Source organism: Osmia lignaria, chromosome 14 (assembly GCF_051020975.1).
Source record: "Osmia lignaria lignaria isolate PbOS001 chromosome 14, iyOsmLign1, whole genome shotgun sequence".
NCBI classification, from domain to species: Eukaryota; Metazoa; Arthropoda; class Insecta; order Hymenoptera; family Megachilidae; genus Osmia; species Osmia lignaria.
Genome location: NC_135045.1, coordinates 9,162,277 through 9,178,327, shown reverse-complemented (window position 1 = coordinate 9,178,327; position 16,051 = coordinate 9,162,277). Strand labels below are relative to the sequence as shown.

General features: G+C 28.4%; 7 protein-coding genes and 1 long non-coding RNA gene across 12 annotated transcripts; 5 read left to right on the top strand and 3 right to left on the bottom strand.

Annotated features, from left to right (window-relative positions):
• Nucleotides 1-26: 26 nt before the first annotated feature.
• On the top strand, nucleotides 27-2,432 carry Idh3g (Isocitrate dehydrogenase (NAD(+)) 3 non-catalytic subunit gamma). 4 transcript variants are annotated; one of them, XM_034327357.2, is made up of 3 exons: nucleotides 27-163; nucleotides 282-510; nucleotides 634-2,432. In XM_034327357.2, the coding sequence occupies exons 2-3, from the start codon at nucleotides 295-297 to the stop codon at nucleotides 1,570-1,572; spliced, it is 1,155 nt and encodes a 384-aa protein (XP_034183248.1). In that variant the 5' UTR covers nucleotides 27-163; nucleotides 282-294; the 3' UTR covers nucleotides 1,573-2,432. The 4 variants fall into 4 exon arrangements, with proteins under 4 accessions (XP_034183248.1, XP_034183246.1, XP_034183249.1 ...); XM_034327355.2 differs by having other exon boundaries at nucleotides 77-194; XM_034327358.2 differs by having other exon boundaries at nucleotides 118-198.
• LOC117605717 (putative ATP-dependent RNA helicase DDX10) lies at nucleotides 2,225-5,498 on the bottom strand. The gene is made up of 12 exons (XM_034327361.2): nucleotides 5,358-5,498; nucleotides 5,091-5,282; nucleotides 4,747-5,019; nucleotides 4,558-4,679; nucleotides 4,281-4,482; nucleotides 4,047-4,209; nucleotides 3,792-3,975; nucleotides 3,546-3,722; nucleotides 3,238-3,458; nucleotides 2,955-3,151; nucleotides 2,470-2,864; nucleotides 2,225-2,361 (listed from the first exon to the last, which is right to left on the bottom strand). Exons 1-12 carry the CDS (start codon nucleotides 5,454-5,456, stop codon nucleotides 2,235-2,237), a joined length of 2,352 nt encoding a protein of 783 aa, XP_034183252.1. The 5' UTR covers nucleotides 5,457-5,498; the 3' UTR covers nucleotides 2,225-2,234.
• Nucleotides 3,866-4,739, top strand: LOC117605724 (uncharacterized). Its single transcript, XR_004581781.2, has 3 exons — nucleotides 3,866-4,002; nucleotides 4,370-4,493; nucleotides 4,601-4,739. It is a non-coding gene; the product is annotated as an uncharacterized LOC117605724 (long non-coding RNA).
• Nucleotides 5,499-5,604: 106 nt separating the features above from the next.
• Nucleotides 5,605-6,683, top strand: Mpp6 (M-phase phosphoprotein 6). The gene is made up of 3 exons (XM_034327370.2): nucleotides 5,605-5,745; nucleotides 5,848-5,948; nucleotides 6,159-6,683. Exons 1-3 carry the CDS (start codon nucleotides 5,698-5,700, stop codon nucleotides 6,451-6,453), a joined length of 444 nt encoding a protein of 147 aa, XP_034183261.1. The 5' UTR covers nucleotides 5,605-5,697; the 3' UTR covers nucleotides 6,454-6,683.
• Nucleotides 6,660-9,507, bottom strand: LOC117605609 (EF-hand domain-containing family member B). Its single transcript, XM_034327134.2, has 10 exons — nucleotides 9,304-9,507; nucleotides 8,956-9,120; nucleotides 8,667-8,847; nucleotides 8,420-8,543; nucleotides 8,165-8,332; nucleotides 7,713-7,938; nucleotides 7,459-7,651; nucleotides 7,275-7,352; nucleotides 6,966-7,084; nucleotides 6,660-6,904 (listed from the first exon to the last, which is right to left on the bottom strand). The coding sequence occupies exons 1-10, from the start codon at nucleotides 9,382-9,384 to the stop codon at nucleotides 6,743-6,745; spliced, it is 1,497 nt and encodes a 498-aa protein (XP_034183025.1). The 5' UTR covers nucleotides 9,385-9,507; the 3' UTR covers nucleotides 6,660-6,742.
• A 186-nt stretch (nucleotides 9,508-9,693) lies between these two features.
• On the top strand, nucleotides 9,694-11,005 carry EMC4 (ER membrane protein complex subunit 4). Its single transcript, XM_034327135.2, has 3 exons — nucleotides 9,694-9,893; nucleotides 10,214-10,485; nucleotides 10,598-11,005. Exons 1-3 carry the CDS (start codon nucleotides 9,835-9,837, stop codon nucleotides 10,792-10,794), a joined length of 528 nt encoding a protein of 175 aa, XP_034183026.1. The 5' UTR covers nucleotides 9,694-9,834; the 3' UTR covers nucleotides 10,795-11,005.
• On the bottom strand, nucleotides 10,894-11,942 carry LOC117605612 (uncharacterized). Its single transcript, XM_034327137.2, has 3 exons — nucleotides 11,786-11,942; nucleotides 11,179-11,232; nucleotides 10,894-11,077 (listed from the first exon to the last, which is right to left on the bottom strand). The coding sequence occupies exons 1-3, from the start codon at nucleotides 11,837-11,839 to the stop codon at nucleotides 11,003-11,005; spliced, it is 183 nt and encodes a 60-aa protein (XP_034183028.1). The 5' UTR covers nucleotides 11,840-11,942; the 3' UTR covers nucleotides 10,894-11,002.
• A 1,430-nt stretch (nucleotides 11,943-13,372) lies between these two features.
• LOC117605728 (prenylcysteine oxidase 1) lies at nucleotides 13,373-15,619 on the top strand. Of its 2 annotated transcripts, none has more exons than XM_034327381.2 (7): nucleotides 13,373-13,735; nucleotides 13,849-14,055; nucleotides 14,135-14,279; nucleotides 14,370-14,673; nucleotides 14,738-14,861; nucleotides 14,925-15,274; nucleotides 15,359-15,619. In XM_034327381.2, exons 2-7 carry the CDS (start codon nucleotides 14,031-14,033, stop codon nucleotides 15,617-15,619), a joined length of 1,209 nt encoding a protein of 402 aa, XP_034183272.2. In that variant the 5' UTR covers nucleotides 13,373-13,735; nucleotides 13,849-14,030. The 2 variants fall into 2 exon arrangements, with proteins under 2 accessions (XP_034183272.2, XP_034183271.2); XM_034327380.2 differs by having other exon boundaries at nucleotides 13,375-13,739.
• The last annotated feature ends 432 nt before the right edge of the window (nucleotides 15,620-16,051 follow it).

Sequence of the window (16,051 nt, the reverse complement as noted above, 5' to 3'; positions counted from 1 at the left end):
ATTGTAAACAGAAATTTCAAGAAAAATATTATAACTTTAAAAAGTATTCTTATAGGTGGCGTTATTGTTTAAAATTTTAACGTTGATTTTCCACCCTATAGAGATCATAGTTTGAACGGCGCTGAAAATTTGGAGTTGCCAAGGACTTTCAAGTGCTTTCAAGGTATTGTTAAAATAGAATTTAGGAAATAAAAGTATGTATGTAAAATGTACATATCAGTTTGTTCATATTAAACGATGTAATATTTAAATTTAACTGTACTTTATGTATAACTTTATAGAATAATATTCGAAATGGCTACTCGATCCATGGTTAAATATTTGCGTGCAAAAAGTGTTGTATCACAAATCCATAGATGTGCTTCGTTATCTGCCTTTGAAATACAACATAAAACTCCAACAATTAAAAAAGTAATGCCCATACCAAAAGCTCATTATGGTGGACGGCATACAGTTACTTTATTACCTGGTGCTGGAATTGGTCCAGAATTAATGACCTATGTAAAAGAGGTATACAGACAAATAATTAAAAAATGACCTTTGCATATCTCAGTTATTACATTACTATTACTAGTTAACCTTTAAACTGTTATATCTAAAAAGCTTACATAATGTTTTATATATTTATTATAGGTTTTTAGTTATGCAGGTGTACCAGTAGATTTTGAAGATGTGGACATTGATCCTAATGCAGATGATAATGTTGATTTAGATTATGCTATCACATCAATTCGTAGAAATGGTGTGGCATTAAAAGGAAACATTGAAACTCGTAGTACAGAAGCTGGTGTGCTATCTAGGAATGTTGCTCTTAGGAATCAGTTGGATCTTTATGTAAATGTTTTGCATTGTGTATCATATCCAGGAGTAAATTCACGTCACAAGAATATTGATATTGTTATTGTAAGGCAAAATACAGAAGGAGAATATGCTATGTTAGAACATGAAAGCGTAAAAGGTGTTGTAGAAAGCATGAAAGTTATTACAAGCACAAATTCTGAACGTCTTGCAAGATATGCATTTGAATATGCTAAAAGAAATGGAAGGAAAAAGATTACTACAGTTCATAAGGCAAATATAATGAAGCTCTCTGATGGATTGTTTTTAGAAACATCTAGAAAAGTTGCAAAGGATTATCCAGAAATTACACTCAATGATATGATTATTGATAACACCTGTATGCAGTTAGTTTCTAATCCACACCAGTTTGATATTGTGTTAACAACTAACTTGTATGGAGCAATTGTATCAAATGTAGTATGTGGATTGTTAGGTGGTGCTGGATTATTAGCAGGTAAAAATTTCGGCGATCATTATACAGTGTTTGAGCCAGGTACTCGTAATACTGGTACAGGTATTGCCGGAAAAAATGTTGCTAATCCTATTGCAATGTTAAATGCTGCCGTTGATATGTTACGTCATCTTGGACATAAGCATCATGCTATTTTAATTCAAAATGCAATTAATAAAACTATCAATCAAGGTATTCACACCCGCGATCTTGGTGGACAAGCTACAAGCCGGGAAGTTGTTGATGCCATCATGAAACATATTAAAATAGCATCTACTTAAGACTGACGTAATATATTTTGTTGTGTAATATCTGTAGAAACATCTACATACTCGTGCACATATGTATATTATAGAACTCCACTTTTTAAAAATAATATTCAGTTATTTGTTGAAATATTACATCGTTGTACTTGATGGTCATGATTATATTTTTCAATTAAAAGAAATTCTATAAAATTGCTTGAACTGCACAAAATTATATTAAACATGACGAATTTGATTTCTTTAATATATTAGTTTTATTTAATATAACGACATTATATACCGAGTTACTAAAATTTAAATTTTCTAAAATATGCATTGTAAGCATTGAAATTAATGTAGATAATTGATTAAATGTAGTAACTATCTTTACGGGACGAATTTGAGATGTAAAGTGTTATTTTACTTTCATCTCAGAAATATCTTCTTGTATTATACCATATACATATTTATATATAAATATATTTATTGAAACTGTATAAGTAGAAACTCTCCAAACTTGACAACAAATTATGTTAAAATATAGTAATGAATTTAATGTATTTTATTATTAAATTCTCTAATCTTGAACTTGAAACAGCTGAAACAATGCGAAGAATTTAGGTAATCATTATTTAATACTATTAACAATATTGTATTAGACATAAAGAAAATTAAAACTTTATTCTATAAAATCTGATTCAGTTTTGTAAAAGTTGTAGTACTAATTCCTCATCTGTTTTTAAATTTGTGTTTTCTATCTTGAGAGATAATTTTTGCTTTTTCTTTTTATACTCCTTCTGTGTCATAAGTTTTCTTTTAGGAAGCCTGTAAACAATAAGTATGTGATCACCAAAGATTAAAATGATATTAGAAATAAAACAAGTATATTTTTGTTAGACATGATGTATTTGTTTATCACTGTATAATACGTACCTGTGTATCTTACTTTCCTCTTCATTCTCCACTGATTCTGCAGTGTCGGAACTTTTTTCGTCAGACTTCTGTTTACCATAAATTTTATCTGGGTCTGGTAACCACGATAAATCTGGTGCACTATACTCGCTGTCACTAGCATTATCATCATCGGCATTTTCCTCCATTTCATCCTCGTCGTTACTTTCATTTTCTACTTTCTTTTTGCTAGCTTTTAACTTTCGTTTTTCTTCCCTATGCTTTTCTTTTACTTTCTCTTTGAAACGTTGTTTATCGAATCGATCTTCTTCACGTAATATCTGTTTAGCAATTTCTATGTTGATACCAGAATCTACTTCATTTTCATACTGTTTAGCTAATTCTGATATCTTCATTTTAGCAGAATCTAATAACTCCTAAAAATATTTAATGATTAATGATTATGTTTCAATACTTTGTCATCCACTAAATTATGCTAAATTTCTATGTAAGAAATAAAATCAAACCTTTCCTTCCTCGTCAAAAGTAATTTTCTTATTAGGTATTATTTTTTTCCTGAGAATTTTTTTAGCGACTGCTGCTTTTGTAACAACTTTCTTTTTATTCGAATTTTCATCTTCATCATCATTCACAATATTCGGTATGTCATCAATGTTTATATTTTTTCTTTTTACAGTAAGTATATCATCATCGTCACTATCGGCTACATATAAAAATAGCATGTTAGAAGTCTACTTTATATACAAGAAGTACATATATTTATAACTGTTAATATCTATCTATTCATACCAAATGCAAAATCACTTGCATTCGTCAAACGTGACGTTTCTTTTTGCTCATGTTCCTCGTGGTCATTGTCAGAATAATTAGAATCTACTTCTTTTGTATTATTACCTAATTCATGATTTCTGATAATTTGATCGTTTATAGCATTTTTAATAGATAATTGTTGTTTTTGTTCCATTCTTTGAAGAAATCGAATTCGTGGAGGTATAGCTAGACCTAAAGATCTAATGATACAAGAATTGTCACGATAATTTATTATCATGATAATATTAGTTATTGTAATTTATGCATATGTTACACATGTACTTCACCTTGCAAACAAATCAGTATTTAATGCGCGAACATTAAAAACTTCCTTATCCTTCATTAAAAATACTGATCTTACATAAGCTATAAATGATCTCTGAGCACTTTCTTTCAATGTTACATCTCGTGCTAACAATGCCTCTATTTTACGTTGTGGTGATTGTAATTTATTTGGATTAATTCTAAATCAATGTATTTGTTAGATAAATTATTAGGTGATTTATGTTAAATAAAAGATAATGATAATTCACCTTATCATGGATATTGGAATTTTCCGCTCTTTAAGTTTCTCAACCATTTTTTCTTCAGAAGGAAGTAACACTAATAATGATTCACCACCACTTTGAAATCTAGCTGTTCTACCCGCACGATGTATATAAGCATTCACATCTTCGGGACAGTCCATCTGTACCACCCAATTTACAGCAGGAAAATCTAAAACACATTTTTATTATTTACAAGGTAATATTTTCTGAAATATTCATGTAAATAACTTCTGTTTTTACCTAACCCTCGGGCAGCAATATCAGTAGCAAATAAAACTGCAAACTGCTTTTTACAAAAAGTTTCATATATTTCCATTCTTCTAAGTTGATGTAAAGTACCATAAAGTGCTAATAAACTTATACCGGGTCTCAATCGGCAAAGGACTTCATATATATATTTTACCTAAAAATATGTATTGTTAATATTTTTCTTAGAGAAATAAGATCATTTGTATTAAAGATTACTAATTATACCTGTTTACAACTAGAGAAGAAAACAATAATCTTTTGTTTTAAGTGATTTTTTATGAATGACCATATCATTGATACTTTGTTTTCTAAAGCGCAAATAACGTAACTTTGTTGAAGAGCTTCAGGAGTAGTATGTGTGGCATGTTCATGTACAGACACATACATGGGATCTTTCAAACTTAATCTGGCTAAGTCTTTTACAGATCTAAAAAGAAGGTAAATAATTTAAGAAACATTCGAACTGCACAATTTAATTTCAATAATTTTTAAAAGCATATACTTTGTCTGTGTTGCAGAAAATAAAAGAGTTTGTCTCTTTGCAGGTAAATTGTCAATGATGGAATTCATTGTTTGTTCAAAACCCATATCTAAGCATCGGTCAGCTTCATCTAATACTAGTACCTAAAATTTCAAAAATAAATAAATGAATATATTGTTACTCTTTCATTGATGGCACCAATTTATATACCTGCATGTTTATACAATCAAATAATGGATTTTCATCCATATGTTGTAATAAACGACCTGGGGTACAGATAATAATATTACATTGATCCATACGTTTCTTCTCAAATTTTAAATCCTTTCCACCAATAATAAGACCAGCAGAAACATCATGGTATTGACCAACTTTTCGTAATGTTTCATATATTTGATAAGCAAGTTCTCTAGTTGGCGTAATAATGAGTGCACCAAGTCCATCTAATCTTGTCCATTGTTTACAATACAAAATTTCTATAACCTTAAACAATTGCAAAATAATATTATTTCTACAAAACACTTCTATGTAATGTATTCAGTAATATTCCTTACTGGAATAAGAAATGCTAAGGTTTTTCCACTGCCAGTTTTGGCTGCTCCTAAAATATCACTTCCACGTAATGCAAGTCCAATGCTCTGTCTCTGAATATCAGTCATTTCAATGTAATTATTTTCTGTCAAACCTTTTAAAGTTTTTTGTGACAGGGGAAGTTCCTTAAATTTTGTTATTTTAGTTTCATCAATCTGTAAATATGTATACAACTCTTATGAGGAAGAATGAAATTTAAACATTTCTGAAAGAAAAAGTTAAATTCTTACACTGTTATATCTTGATTGTAATTCTGCAATTATTTTAGATTCGGGTAACTGCTTCTTTTCTGTCCTATAATATTTTTTTACTTTCTTTTTCTTAAACATAGTGTATTATTTTCACCTAAAACACGTTGTATATATGTACACAAAATATCTTTATGGTTATATTGACAATTGATGCAAGATCACATGGCGATCAGACCAGTCCAGTTTTGCCAGATTTGTAGTCATTGCAGAAAGTGACATTTACAACAAGAAAATATCACATGTATTTTCAGTTGAATGTAATCAACATAATCCTAAATTATAATATTTGTAGTCTAGAATTTTATCATAAAATACAAAAATGAATACAAATAAGGCAAAGTTGTCGAAAAGTATATTAGAAATGAAAGTAAGTTGTAGAGGTTAACTGTTTATCATTATTTACATTATTGTTAAAAATTACATATAAAATGTTTTATTTCATTAATTTAAATATCATTTTTATTAACAGTTTATGAAACGAACTAAAGAAAAAATAGAAAAAGAACAGTTTCAAGAAGAAGGTGAAGAATATTTTGGAAATGAATTAACAAAACGTATGAAACAAGAATCGTAAGTTCCTTTTAATTTTTTAAATATAAATAGTATTTTAAATATTATTTTCTGAAATAAATTTGTAACAGTTAAGCTGTAAAATTTGATATTAAACGTCCCAGCAATGTATTGCTGTTTAATGTCTATATACTACACTAGTTTAAATAATGTAAGTATAAACAAAATCAAAGTATTAAATAAAAATTCTCTATTTACTTTTTATTTCAGAGAAAGATTCATCATTGAACCTAGTTATACCTTCTGTGAAAAATTAATTGAAGGTAGGGTAAGTTTTCAAGGAATGAATCTAAAAATAGAAAAACTAATGGAAGAAAAAGAGAATCATAAAACTTTAGAAGAAACAAGTAAAGAAACAGATATTTCAGATGCACAAATGACACAAGATTGGAAAGGGTATAAGAAAAAGATAACAACTGAACATAATTATAAATTGTCAAAAGAAAGTAATAATGAATTTGAACCAGTAGTAAAAAAACCAAAATTTTTAAAACCTCAAGATTAAATAAAAAACATTTGTACATATATGTATATCAACTTAGTATGAGTTTTTATTATAAAATTTATATATATTTAATACATAATTCAATAATCTCTAAGATGGAAAGATTTTTTTTTCTCCAATGTACAATTATAATATATCATTAACTTGAGAAATTATCAGGAAAATTGAAATTATTTTAATAAAAATATTTAAATATAACTGGAACAAATATGCAGGCATTGTTAATAAATTGATAATTCACAGTAATTTTTAATGATAGTTTATAGGTATAAATACTTTTTTTGTTAATTCAATAGTTATATTGATCAAATAAGTTATTGAAAGCTTCTATAGATAGATTGTTCTCACCACTTTTTTTTAAACCTTCTTCCCAAAGCAAATCAAAACTATTGTTAGGAAATTGAATTTCAATATTTTCAAAAATGCTTTTTACTTCTTCTTTACTCCGAGGCTATAAACAATTAATACCAAATAACACATCTAAATAAATTAATGTTTTTTAAAATATGTACTTTGGAGAGATCTAGTTGACTAAGACCATATCTTGTGAAAATATTTGGAAATATTAGACTATAAGCAGTAGTTTTATTATCTTCCATATTTTTAGATGAAATTCCAGCTGCAGAAATACCTATAAGAATACAAAACTTTTTATTCATAATATATTGATCTACTTTGCAAAATTTGGAATAATACATTTTGTAGTATATAAAATGATTTTCAAGGATGTCACTTTCTTCAAAGGTGTATAAATAATTGAATAAAAAATAGTACAATTTTATATATATAATAGAATAATGTATGTTAGAAAATATACTAACTTGTAGTATTTATTTCTTGTAAATTCCCTATTGTTTCATTATATGTAGTATTATAATATTGGCAGTCTAAAGGTAATTCTGAAATAATTTTAATTATATAATTTTAAGTATAGAAATATACAGCTGATATTGTTGTAGTGAAAAAGTATCAGAAAAAAAATACAAGATTATTAAAAAATATTACTTTCTATTTTTGGTAATGTAGGAAAATCATATCTCCAATTTAAAAGATTCAATAATGCTCTGTAATTAACTGTTTTTCCTTTGCGTATTTGAAGAAGATCCAATAATGGCATTAAAAGTACTTCATTTACGTATATTTTATATTTCGCTAAAATCGGGAAAATTTTATCTGCTGGCAATATTTCTATATAATCCTATAAGCATGTAATATTTGTAATATATTTTTAATACAGAGGAATTAAATTAAGATGTTACTTTATCAAAATAAAGTAAGTCTTCAAAAATATCTACAAATTGAATTTCTGGAATGCGCTTTTTAAGTTTTAGACGTAAGTTATTTATATACTGCAAATAATTATACTGCTTTATTGTTTCATCATTTAGAGAACATTCGTTGAAGACATTTCTTATTTCTTCTTTATCTGTTCTTTTATTTGTATCATGTTCCATGTTTGTACATACAGGTGTGTTGTTTAAATTACTGAAAAAATAATACTTAAAAGAAAGTGATTTAAGAACATGAAAATTTAAAAAATGTATATTTATATTGTGGTGCTACTTTTGAAGCGATAGTTCTTTAACGATCGCGAATTTTGATTTAAATAAGAACTTCGACTCTAATAATCAGCGAAAGAAAATAAAATTGTAATATTTTAATATTTGAATTATAATTTATTTATATAAATTCTGTTGCTGGTATTTTTTACCTTACTTCTTCGACATTAGAATGTTCTTTAAAATCTGAAAACTTAGGATCAATAATTGTATGGGTATCAACATCAATCCATTTTAAGAGTTTCTTCACTCCTGTACCTTTAGCTCTAATATTAATTGGTTTTCCAAAGTATAAATTCTCATTAAATGGTGACTTATAACTAAAAATGTAATTTATATTTTTACATAATACAAAGTAATAACCACCACAATGGTTATAAATTATAATTTATTATCCTATTTCATACTGTCTTTTGATTTGCTCTGCAGGCAGGTAACTATTGTGACTTTTTTTATACATCTCTACAATATCTTTCTCTAATATATTATTTTTATTCATTTTTTCATGCAAAATTTTAGCCACAGTCTCTCCTAAATAATTAATAGAAACTATTTAGTACGTAGTATGAAATTTAGAAGACATATAATAAACAAGTAAACACATATCAGATTTTAGAGTGATATTATAAATTGATTATAACTGAATGCATTTACCAGGCTCAATTCTTTTCCCAAAAGTTGTTTCCAGTGGATTCATACCAACAGGAAGGTTTGGAACTTGATAACATGTTTTTCCAACTTCTTTATTCCAATAACTATTCATTACAGTATTTTTTAGCTCAAAGATAAGTGTTTGAAATGGTGTTTCTTGATTTGCTTGCAAGCATTCTTTTACCTGAGATAATTTTTAAAATTCATTAGAAAGCAGCAACCATAGATAAAAGAGATGATTTGAAAACTATAATTTTGAAAAAAAGTTAATTGTAAAGCATTAAAATCTTACACCAATTGGTTTCTTAATATGTAATATATTATTTATATTTGATGGTTCATTTTGTTTAAGCTTTCCATTATGAGAGAGTATACTTTTTAAAGTTTCAACTTTGTCTTCTAAAGAATATTCTTCAAAACATTCCTTAATATTGTATGTTGAAGTTTCACCATGTTTCTAAAAATAATAAATTGTAAAATTAAAGAAATAAGTAATATATGTTATATATAAAAATAAAATATCATTGGAATCACTTATGAAAACAAATTAAATATTTAATATAATTTATTACATTTTTTTCAATTTCATTTAAATAATGATATAGAATATTATATTGATTTGAAATAAAACAAATCTTACAGATTTTTTATTAACAGAATTTCTGTTTTCATTAATTTCATCCAAAAGTTCTTTTCGATTCTTTACACAATATTTTGCCATTGCAAGATAGATAAATAAATAAATAAATAAATAACATATATTTTATATTCAATATAAAAAATGTATCGATTCATTTATATTCTTCCACGGCTACAGCAATATTCAAATCATTGAAGTGACTATATGTATATATGTATACCGCAGTTCACCAGAGTCCATAACTGCGAAAAGACCAATTTTCGTTCTTCGCGCTTCTCCAGTGCGCATCTTCGCTCTGATTGGCGATACTCCCAAACGAAGTGGAAAGCGATTAGCAGAGAGCTCGCTGCGTTCCCCCACCATCTTCCAACCTGCGCGTCGCAGTTATGGACTCTGGTGAACTACGGTATACATATATATATATATTTAGTTAATACGAAACACAACGATTGTAAGTGCGTGTTCATGTATCTGTCATAGCGTAGAAAAGCATAATAACAATATTATAAGTGTAAATCAGATTATACAATAATGACAGCAGTTAAGCAAAATACAAAACGGTCAAAATGGGCTTTGGATTTTGCTCACAAGTCAGTAACTTTAATTCTTAATTTACTTAATTCTTAGTTTATTAATTAGAGTGATTTATTAAAATATATTGAATTGTATTATTTTCTCTTAAATTTATAATGTATTTTGTGATTTATAGAAGCTAAACATATCCATAAAAAGTTTTATTTCTGAATGATTTTATAAACATTTTTGAATAAATAAAAGATATTTATAGGTTATACTATATTTGTTTATCTATAGAAATATTTTCTAAAGATCTTTACTTATTACTTGTACTTATTGCAACTGAATCTTTAATTACAAAAAGTCTGACTGTAATAATTATGATATTTTGCAGAAATAAGCAAGAAAAAAATGTGGATATTGCTTCTCCACCAGGTTATACACCAGCCGTTGCTTTATTTCATGCTGCAGATTCCATTAGAGAAACAGATTCTAATCATTTAATAATTAAAAAATCATGGGATCTAGCTTTAGGTCCCCTTAAACAAGTTCCAATGAATTTGTTTATAATGTATATGGCTGGTAATTCCATATCAATATTTCCAATTATGATGGTTGGTATGCTAATCATCAGGCCAGTAAAAGCATTATTTGTTCTTCAACAAAGTATGTACAATATTATTATTTATATTTGTAAATATGTAAATGTGAATTTCTTTACAAAGATAAGAGAACTAAATAAATGTATATAAATAACTGGTTCAATTGATTTTTTCAGCATTTAAAGTAATAGAAGGAACTCATGCTTTTGGACAAAAGTTTGTATATTTTTTGGGACAATTAGTAAATATTGCATTAGCACTATATAAATGTCAATCCATGGGGTTGCTTCCAACACATGCATCTGACTGGTTAGCATTTGTGGAACCACAAGCAAGGTTGGAATACTCTGGTGGTGGATTTATTTATGTATGACGTAAGATATAGTTAAATTAAATATATATACACTGGAAATAAATAATGATTGTACATTTATGTACACCCTACTTTATGCATAAATTACAAACACATTCACATATTACACAAAATGATTTATTAAAAATTGAAAGGATTGTATTACATATTTATATACACATATGCATAATATATTATGTTAAATCATAAAATAAATTATTATTAATTATTATTTCTTTTTGTATTCATCTGCAAATTTCTTTATTCGTTCTATTATTTTAGCTGGTTCATCTACTCGAGGTACCTGAAATAAATTTAAAACAAATTTATGGTATTATTAGATATAAATATAAGTACTTCACCTTACATTTGATTCAGTCACAAATGATAAATTATCTAACGTACCTCATAATTCTGACTTATGTATATACCAGCATAAACTCCAACGCTAAAAGTTAACTGAAAATAAAGACAATATTTTAAATACTTTTATTACAATTAAAATATTATTATTTATAAAATAGATATTTAAATATACCAAAAACTTAATCATCTTTTTATTGATTATCGCTTTTATGTTTGGGTGTACAAACAATACTTTGTCACAATGGTTATCTTAATTTAAAAGTAAACTTCAATTGCAAGTAAAATTTATAATTAAACACTTGTACTGACGTATCGTTTAATACGCATTTCATGAACAAACATTAATTATGTATTCATGATAAAATTAACGTGCAGTGGCGTTTCAGATTTTATTATATATATGTATATAAAATTACTAACACAGTTGAAAATAAATTTTTATCGCATTGATAATCTTAATATTAATCTTATATTAATGATTTCTATAATTTTTATAAATTAAATATAATTTTATTAAGGAAAATTTCGCTTAATTCTCCTGATTTGATACACTGTCATGAAGGAATGAACATTACGTTTCCATCCAAAACCATTCGAAAATTAATACTTTCACTCATAGACAAAGAACGTATAAGATAGACTTTACCATACAATATAAAGTATGGAAAGAAGTATGGAGCCTTGCGGCAACCCTCTTCATGGGCCTCGGCTCACCCTTCCCAGTTATTGTATTTTGTCTCTGGGGGTCTAACGGGGCTCAACCCTATATCCCTTATATTCCTGCGTCTCTTATTTACCGCACGTGAAAATTTTAGTTCACATTTTTGCCGCTAGAGGCCCAGCGATTTTGTATAAATTTAGTTCCTTTTTTACCGCCAGGGAGCGTTGTTTCCGCGGAAAAATTTTTGTTTAAATTTTCAGTTAATTATATTATTCAGTTGAACCCCCTGTGGCTCGGGGGGATCAGAATACGGCCATGGTATCCCCTGCCTGTCGTAAGAGGCGACTAAAAGGGGGTTGTAATAGAGCGAGCGAGGCAGTATGAAGTAAAAATAAGGATAAGAAACAGAAGAAAAAGTACGGCGAATGTGTGAAGTAACGTATGTACAGCGCGAATTGAGAAGAGATTTGAAAAATGGCGCGTATACGCGCGTGGCTGATAATTTTCGGTGGGCAAAAAGGAACCGATGTAAAGTCCCTAAAATACGCCACTCCTGAATGCGGAAACTTGAAGTGAAGTGAAATTATTTAGTTGATTACCATCATTTAATGTCCAGGTACGTAATATTACATTGACATGTTTTTAAACAGAGATCTTAAGACGGTGGTTAAGACTGTTGCAGTGCGAAGTATTTCACGTTTTTATACTAGGATAGAGCAGACGGCGTTCGTTCTCAAAGCACAAATTCAAAATCTTTTGAAAACAAAGGCATGTCTAGTCTTGCTGGATCTATTTACAATGTCCATCTAACGAGATACAAACTCGGGCGCGAAGCAGGGTCGACTCACGGTATATTGATCCCTGCATACTAAAAAATAAGAAGCTACTTCTTTTGGAACAATAATAACAGGTGTAAAGTCATCTCCCAAAATCATGACCAATAATTTTTGCGTACCCTATATACGGAATTTTGCTGTGATCGCGGTGTACGTATTTGAAAAATGCTAAGTTCCCCCCTGTTTTTCTAAAGGGCCCATGGCAAGAGACCGTCGAAAGTTGGCACTGAACTCGACCCTTGACAGCCAATAGTAACATCCAGCGCATGAACACCGCGCAGCTGTTTTGTTTACAATTGTTCGGATTTGCGTCTCAAGCTGACAATGGTGCGTACGCAAGATGCTAGAAGGTCGCACGCGGTACGAGGATTTGTTTCTGTGGAGGACTTATTTCATATTTAAAATGAATGGTTAATGCTTAAATTGTGAAAATATATATTTGGAAATATTGATATAAAGGAGGATACGTCTTTTTGTTTGAATTGATCTTTGAGGAATGAATAGTTACAAAAGTTATTCCAATTTGTTTTTAAAATAATAAATGAACAATAAACGTAGTTATGAAAAGGTGGCGGTGAGAATTCGACATCAGCTGCAATCTTCCTCATCGACAACGGCCAGCTGCAATCTTCCTTATCGACAACGGCCGCCACATTTCTGTAGGCGATTCCCCTTTTAGCCATAGACTATGTACATATAGGTTAAGAACACACTAGGTTAAGTTAGGTACATTAGGTTTACTTTCTAGGTATAAGATATAGTTTAAGGGACGTCCAAAAGAAAAAGACTGAATAGCGATAGTTCAAATGTAACGGTCTACAGAGAAATATATATTTTATAAACCCTAAAGGATCATCCACGTTATTACCGAACCAGTGAATACCACATTCCCGCTCGTGGTGCTGTCGCCTGCCGGACAGCAGAGCAGGCTCCATGGACTGTGGTGTTTGAGACTGACTGAGACGAGGGTGCCACACATTTACTGACTCGTCTCGTTGGACGGACTATAGTTACTGCAAAAAATATGGATCCACGTATAATTTTGCTATTTATACTTACCTTTAAACGAGGAATATGTTTTGAAGAATGTAACCCCAATGTAGGTATGTAAGAAATAGTGTATTTATGGAAATATGATTATTTACTTTACTATTTCATCTAACGATGCAGTGGATTTTGTTTTTTTTTAATTTGTGAATTTAATTTTTTTAGCGATTATAGGTGGTGGTATTGGTGGTGCAGCGAGTTCACATTTTCTTACAGAATTATTTAAAAATAATGTTAATATTGATTTATACGAAGCAAATACTATTGGGGGACGTTTAGCTACTGTAAAAATTGATGATAACAAATTTGAAGCTGGTGGTTCAATTATACATTCTCAAAATAAATACATGCAAGAATTTGTTAAATTACTTGGTATCTTATTTAATATAATTTTATAACTTTTTATATTTTTTAATTGTTTGCAATGATAAGTTAATTTTTATTTATTTAGGTTTAGATGTTAGATCAAATAATAATAATCAAAGGGCAGGCATTTGGGATGGCAATGAAATTATATTTGAAGAAAGTAAATGGGAATTAATAACTTTGGCTAAATTAATTTATAAATATGGTACTCAGCTATTTAGCCTTAATAGGTATATTATACATTTTCTATAGTATTATATACCTGTAAAAATATATATATTTATTAGATATCACAATAATATTTTATTAATTTCAAACAGATATACAAGTTCTATATTAAATAAGTTTGAAAAAATATACCATCTACAGGATGCTGGATATTCTTTCATAAATATTTCTAGCCTTATGTTGGCTATAAATGCTGAATTTCCAAGAATTTTACAAATATCTATTAAGAATGAGCTTTTAAATTTGGGATACTCAGAAAAATTAATTGATGAAATTGTTAAAACAACAGTGGTAGTAGATTTTGGCCAAGATACAAATGTTCATAGTTTTGTTGGATTTGTTTCTTTAGCTGGAGCAGGTTCCAACTTGTGGTCTGTCAGAGGAGGAAACAAAAAGGTTTCTATATAAATTATGTAAAAATGTCTTTTCATACAATAATTAACAATATTCTGTGTTTTAGGTACCTGAGCACTTAATATATAGGAATAAAAATGTAAATGTTATACCTTCACATGTCATAAAAGTTGTTAATATGTTAACAAATGGTACTAAAAATCTATATGAAGTGCATTATAGCAATAAAGGTAATAATAATATAATAATTAATAATATATAACAATAATTAAGTTGATAAAAATTTATTTCAGATAGTACTGTGATAATGAAATCAGTGTATGATATTATAATTATTGCAACTCCACTTATCCATGATCAGGAATTTCCTATAACTTTTGAAGGATTTCCAAAAAATGATTTTTATAGTACAGGAAAATATCATGAAACTATAGCAACATTTATTAAAGCAGATTTAAAACCATACTACTTTGGTTTAGAAGAAGAAATAGATAATATTCTAAGTTGTAATCCAAATAAAACAATAATTAGTGCTTTAGGAAGACTGAATTCTGTGGAAGGTACAATGAAAAACAGCAGAGTTTGGAAAATCTTCAGCAACAAACCTTTGAAATCAGAAATTATGAATGAAATGTTTTCAAATGTAAGATTAATTTGTAATATTTATATAAATTGTAACATAAAATTGTATTACATTACATGAGAAAGTAATTCAATATTTTTTAAGATCAAAGAAGTACAACAAATCAGTTGGAAGGCATATCCTGAATATTCATCAAAAATTCATGAAGCAAGCTTTAAATTACATAATGCACTTTATCATGTGAATGCTATTGAGTGGGTTGCTAGTGCAATGGAAATGAGTGCAATAAGTGGAAGAAATGTTGCACTTTTAGCATACAATGATTTTGTTCAAAAATATTGCTCAAAAAAGTTTGAAACAGTACAAGAAAACTCTGATGAAAATACACCATCTACTGAACTATGATATAATAATAAGTAAACAAAGCTTGATGTAAATATATGTATACCGCAGTTCACCAGAGTCCATAACTGTGACGCGCAGGTTGGAAGATGGTGGGGGAACGCAGCGAGCTCTCTGCTAATCGCTTTCTACTTCGTTTGGGAGTATCGCCAATCAGGGCGAAGATGCGCACTGGAGAAGCGCGAAGAACGAAAACTGGTCTTTTCGCAGTTATGGACTCTGGTGAACTGCGGTATAAATATGCATGTAAAATGAATAGATTGTAGTAATTTTTATTAATTATAATTTAATTTATATATTTTCATTTGATAATATACATTGTTAAAAATAATACAATAATAAGGTAAATGAAAAATCATATTTTAATTGTAAAGTGTTGAAAATATTACATTGAATGAAATGAGTTAACACATATATTGACACAAGTGTAAGTGA

Bases quoted from the DNA above. Each gene is read 5' to 3' on its own strand.
- EMC4 (XM_034327135.2), top strand. From the start codon at position 9,835: ATGACAGCAGTTAAGCAAAATACAAAACGGTCAAAATGGGCTTTGGAT. The intron at 9,894-10,213 runs GTCAGTAACTTT...GATATTTTGCAG, and splicing joins GCTTTGGATTTTGCTCACAA to AAATAAGCAAGAAAAAAATG. The intron at 10,486-10,597 runs GTATGTACAATA...TGATTTTTTCAG, and splicing joins ATTATTTGTTCTTCAACAAA to CATTTAAAGTAATAGAAGGA.
- Mpp6 (XM_034327370.2), top strand. From the start codon at position 5,698: ATGAATACAAATAAGGCAAAGTTGTCGAAAAGTATATTAGAAATGAAA. The intron at 5,746-5,847 runs GTAAGTTGTAGA...TTTTATTAACAG, and splicing joins AAAGTATATTAGAAATGAAA to TTTATGAAACGAACTAAAGA. The intron at 5,949-6,158 runs GTAAGTTCCTTT...TTTTTATTTCAG, and splicing joins AAACGTATGAAACAAGAATC to AGAAAGATTCATCATTGAAC.
- LOC117605612 (XM_034327137.2), bottom strand. From the start codon at position 11,839: ATGAAGAGGGTTGCCGCAAGGCTCCATACTTCTTTCCATACTTTATAT. The intron at 11,233-11,785 runs GTAAAGTCTATC...CTTTATTTTCAG, and splicing joins TCCATACTTTATATTGTATG to TTAACTTTTAGCGTTGGAGT. The intron at 11,078-11,178 runs GTACGTTAGATA...AATTTATTTCAG, and splicing joins ACATAAGTCAGAATTATGAG to GTACCTCGAGTAGATGAACC.
- Idh3g (XM_034327357.2), top strand. From the start codon at position 295: ATGGCTACTCGATCCATGGTTAAATATTTGCGTGCAAAAAGTGTTGTA. The intron at 511-633 runs GTATACAGACAA...TATTTATTATAG, and splicing joins TAATGACCTATGTAAAAGAG to GTTTTTAGTTATGCAGGTGT.
- LOC117605609 (XM_034327134.2), bottom strand. From the start codon at position 9,384: ATGGCAAAATATTGTGTAAAGAATCGAAAAGAACTTTTGGATGAAATT. The intron at 8,333-8,419 runs GTATGAAATAGG...TTACATTTTTAG, and splicing joins GCAGAGCAAATCAAAAGACA to TTATAAGTCACCATTTAATG. The intron at 6,905-6,965 runs GTACATATTTTA...AATTGTTTATAG, and splicing joins GTCAACTAGATCTCTCCAAA to CCTCGGAGTAAAGAAGAAGT.
- LOC117605728 (XM_034327380.2), top strand. From the start codon at position 13,661: ATGGATCCACGTATAATTTTGCTATTTATACTTACCTTTAAACGAGGA. The intron at 14,056-14,134 runs GTATCTTATTTA...TTATTTATTTAG, and splicing joins AGAATTTGTTAAATTACTTG to GTTTAGATGTTAGATCAAAT. The intron at 14,674-14,737 runs GTTTCTATATAA...TCTGTGTTTTAG, and splicing joins TCAGAGGAGGAAACAAAAAG to GTACCTGAGCACTTAATATA.
- LOC117605717 (XM_034327361.2), bottom strand. From the start codon at position 5,456: ATGTTTAAGAAAAAGAAAGTAAAAAAATATTATAGGACAGAAAAGAAG. The intron at 4,680-4,746 runs GTATATAAATTG...TTGAAATTTTAG, and splicing joins TTGATTGTATAAACATGCAG to GTACTAGTATTAGATGAAGC. The intron at 3,459-3,545 runs GTGAAGTACATG...TTGTATCATTAG, and splicing joins AATACTGATTTGTTTGCAAG to ATCTTTAGGTCTAGCTATAC.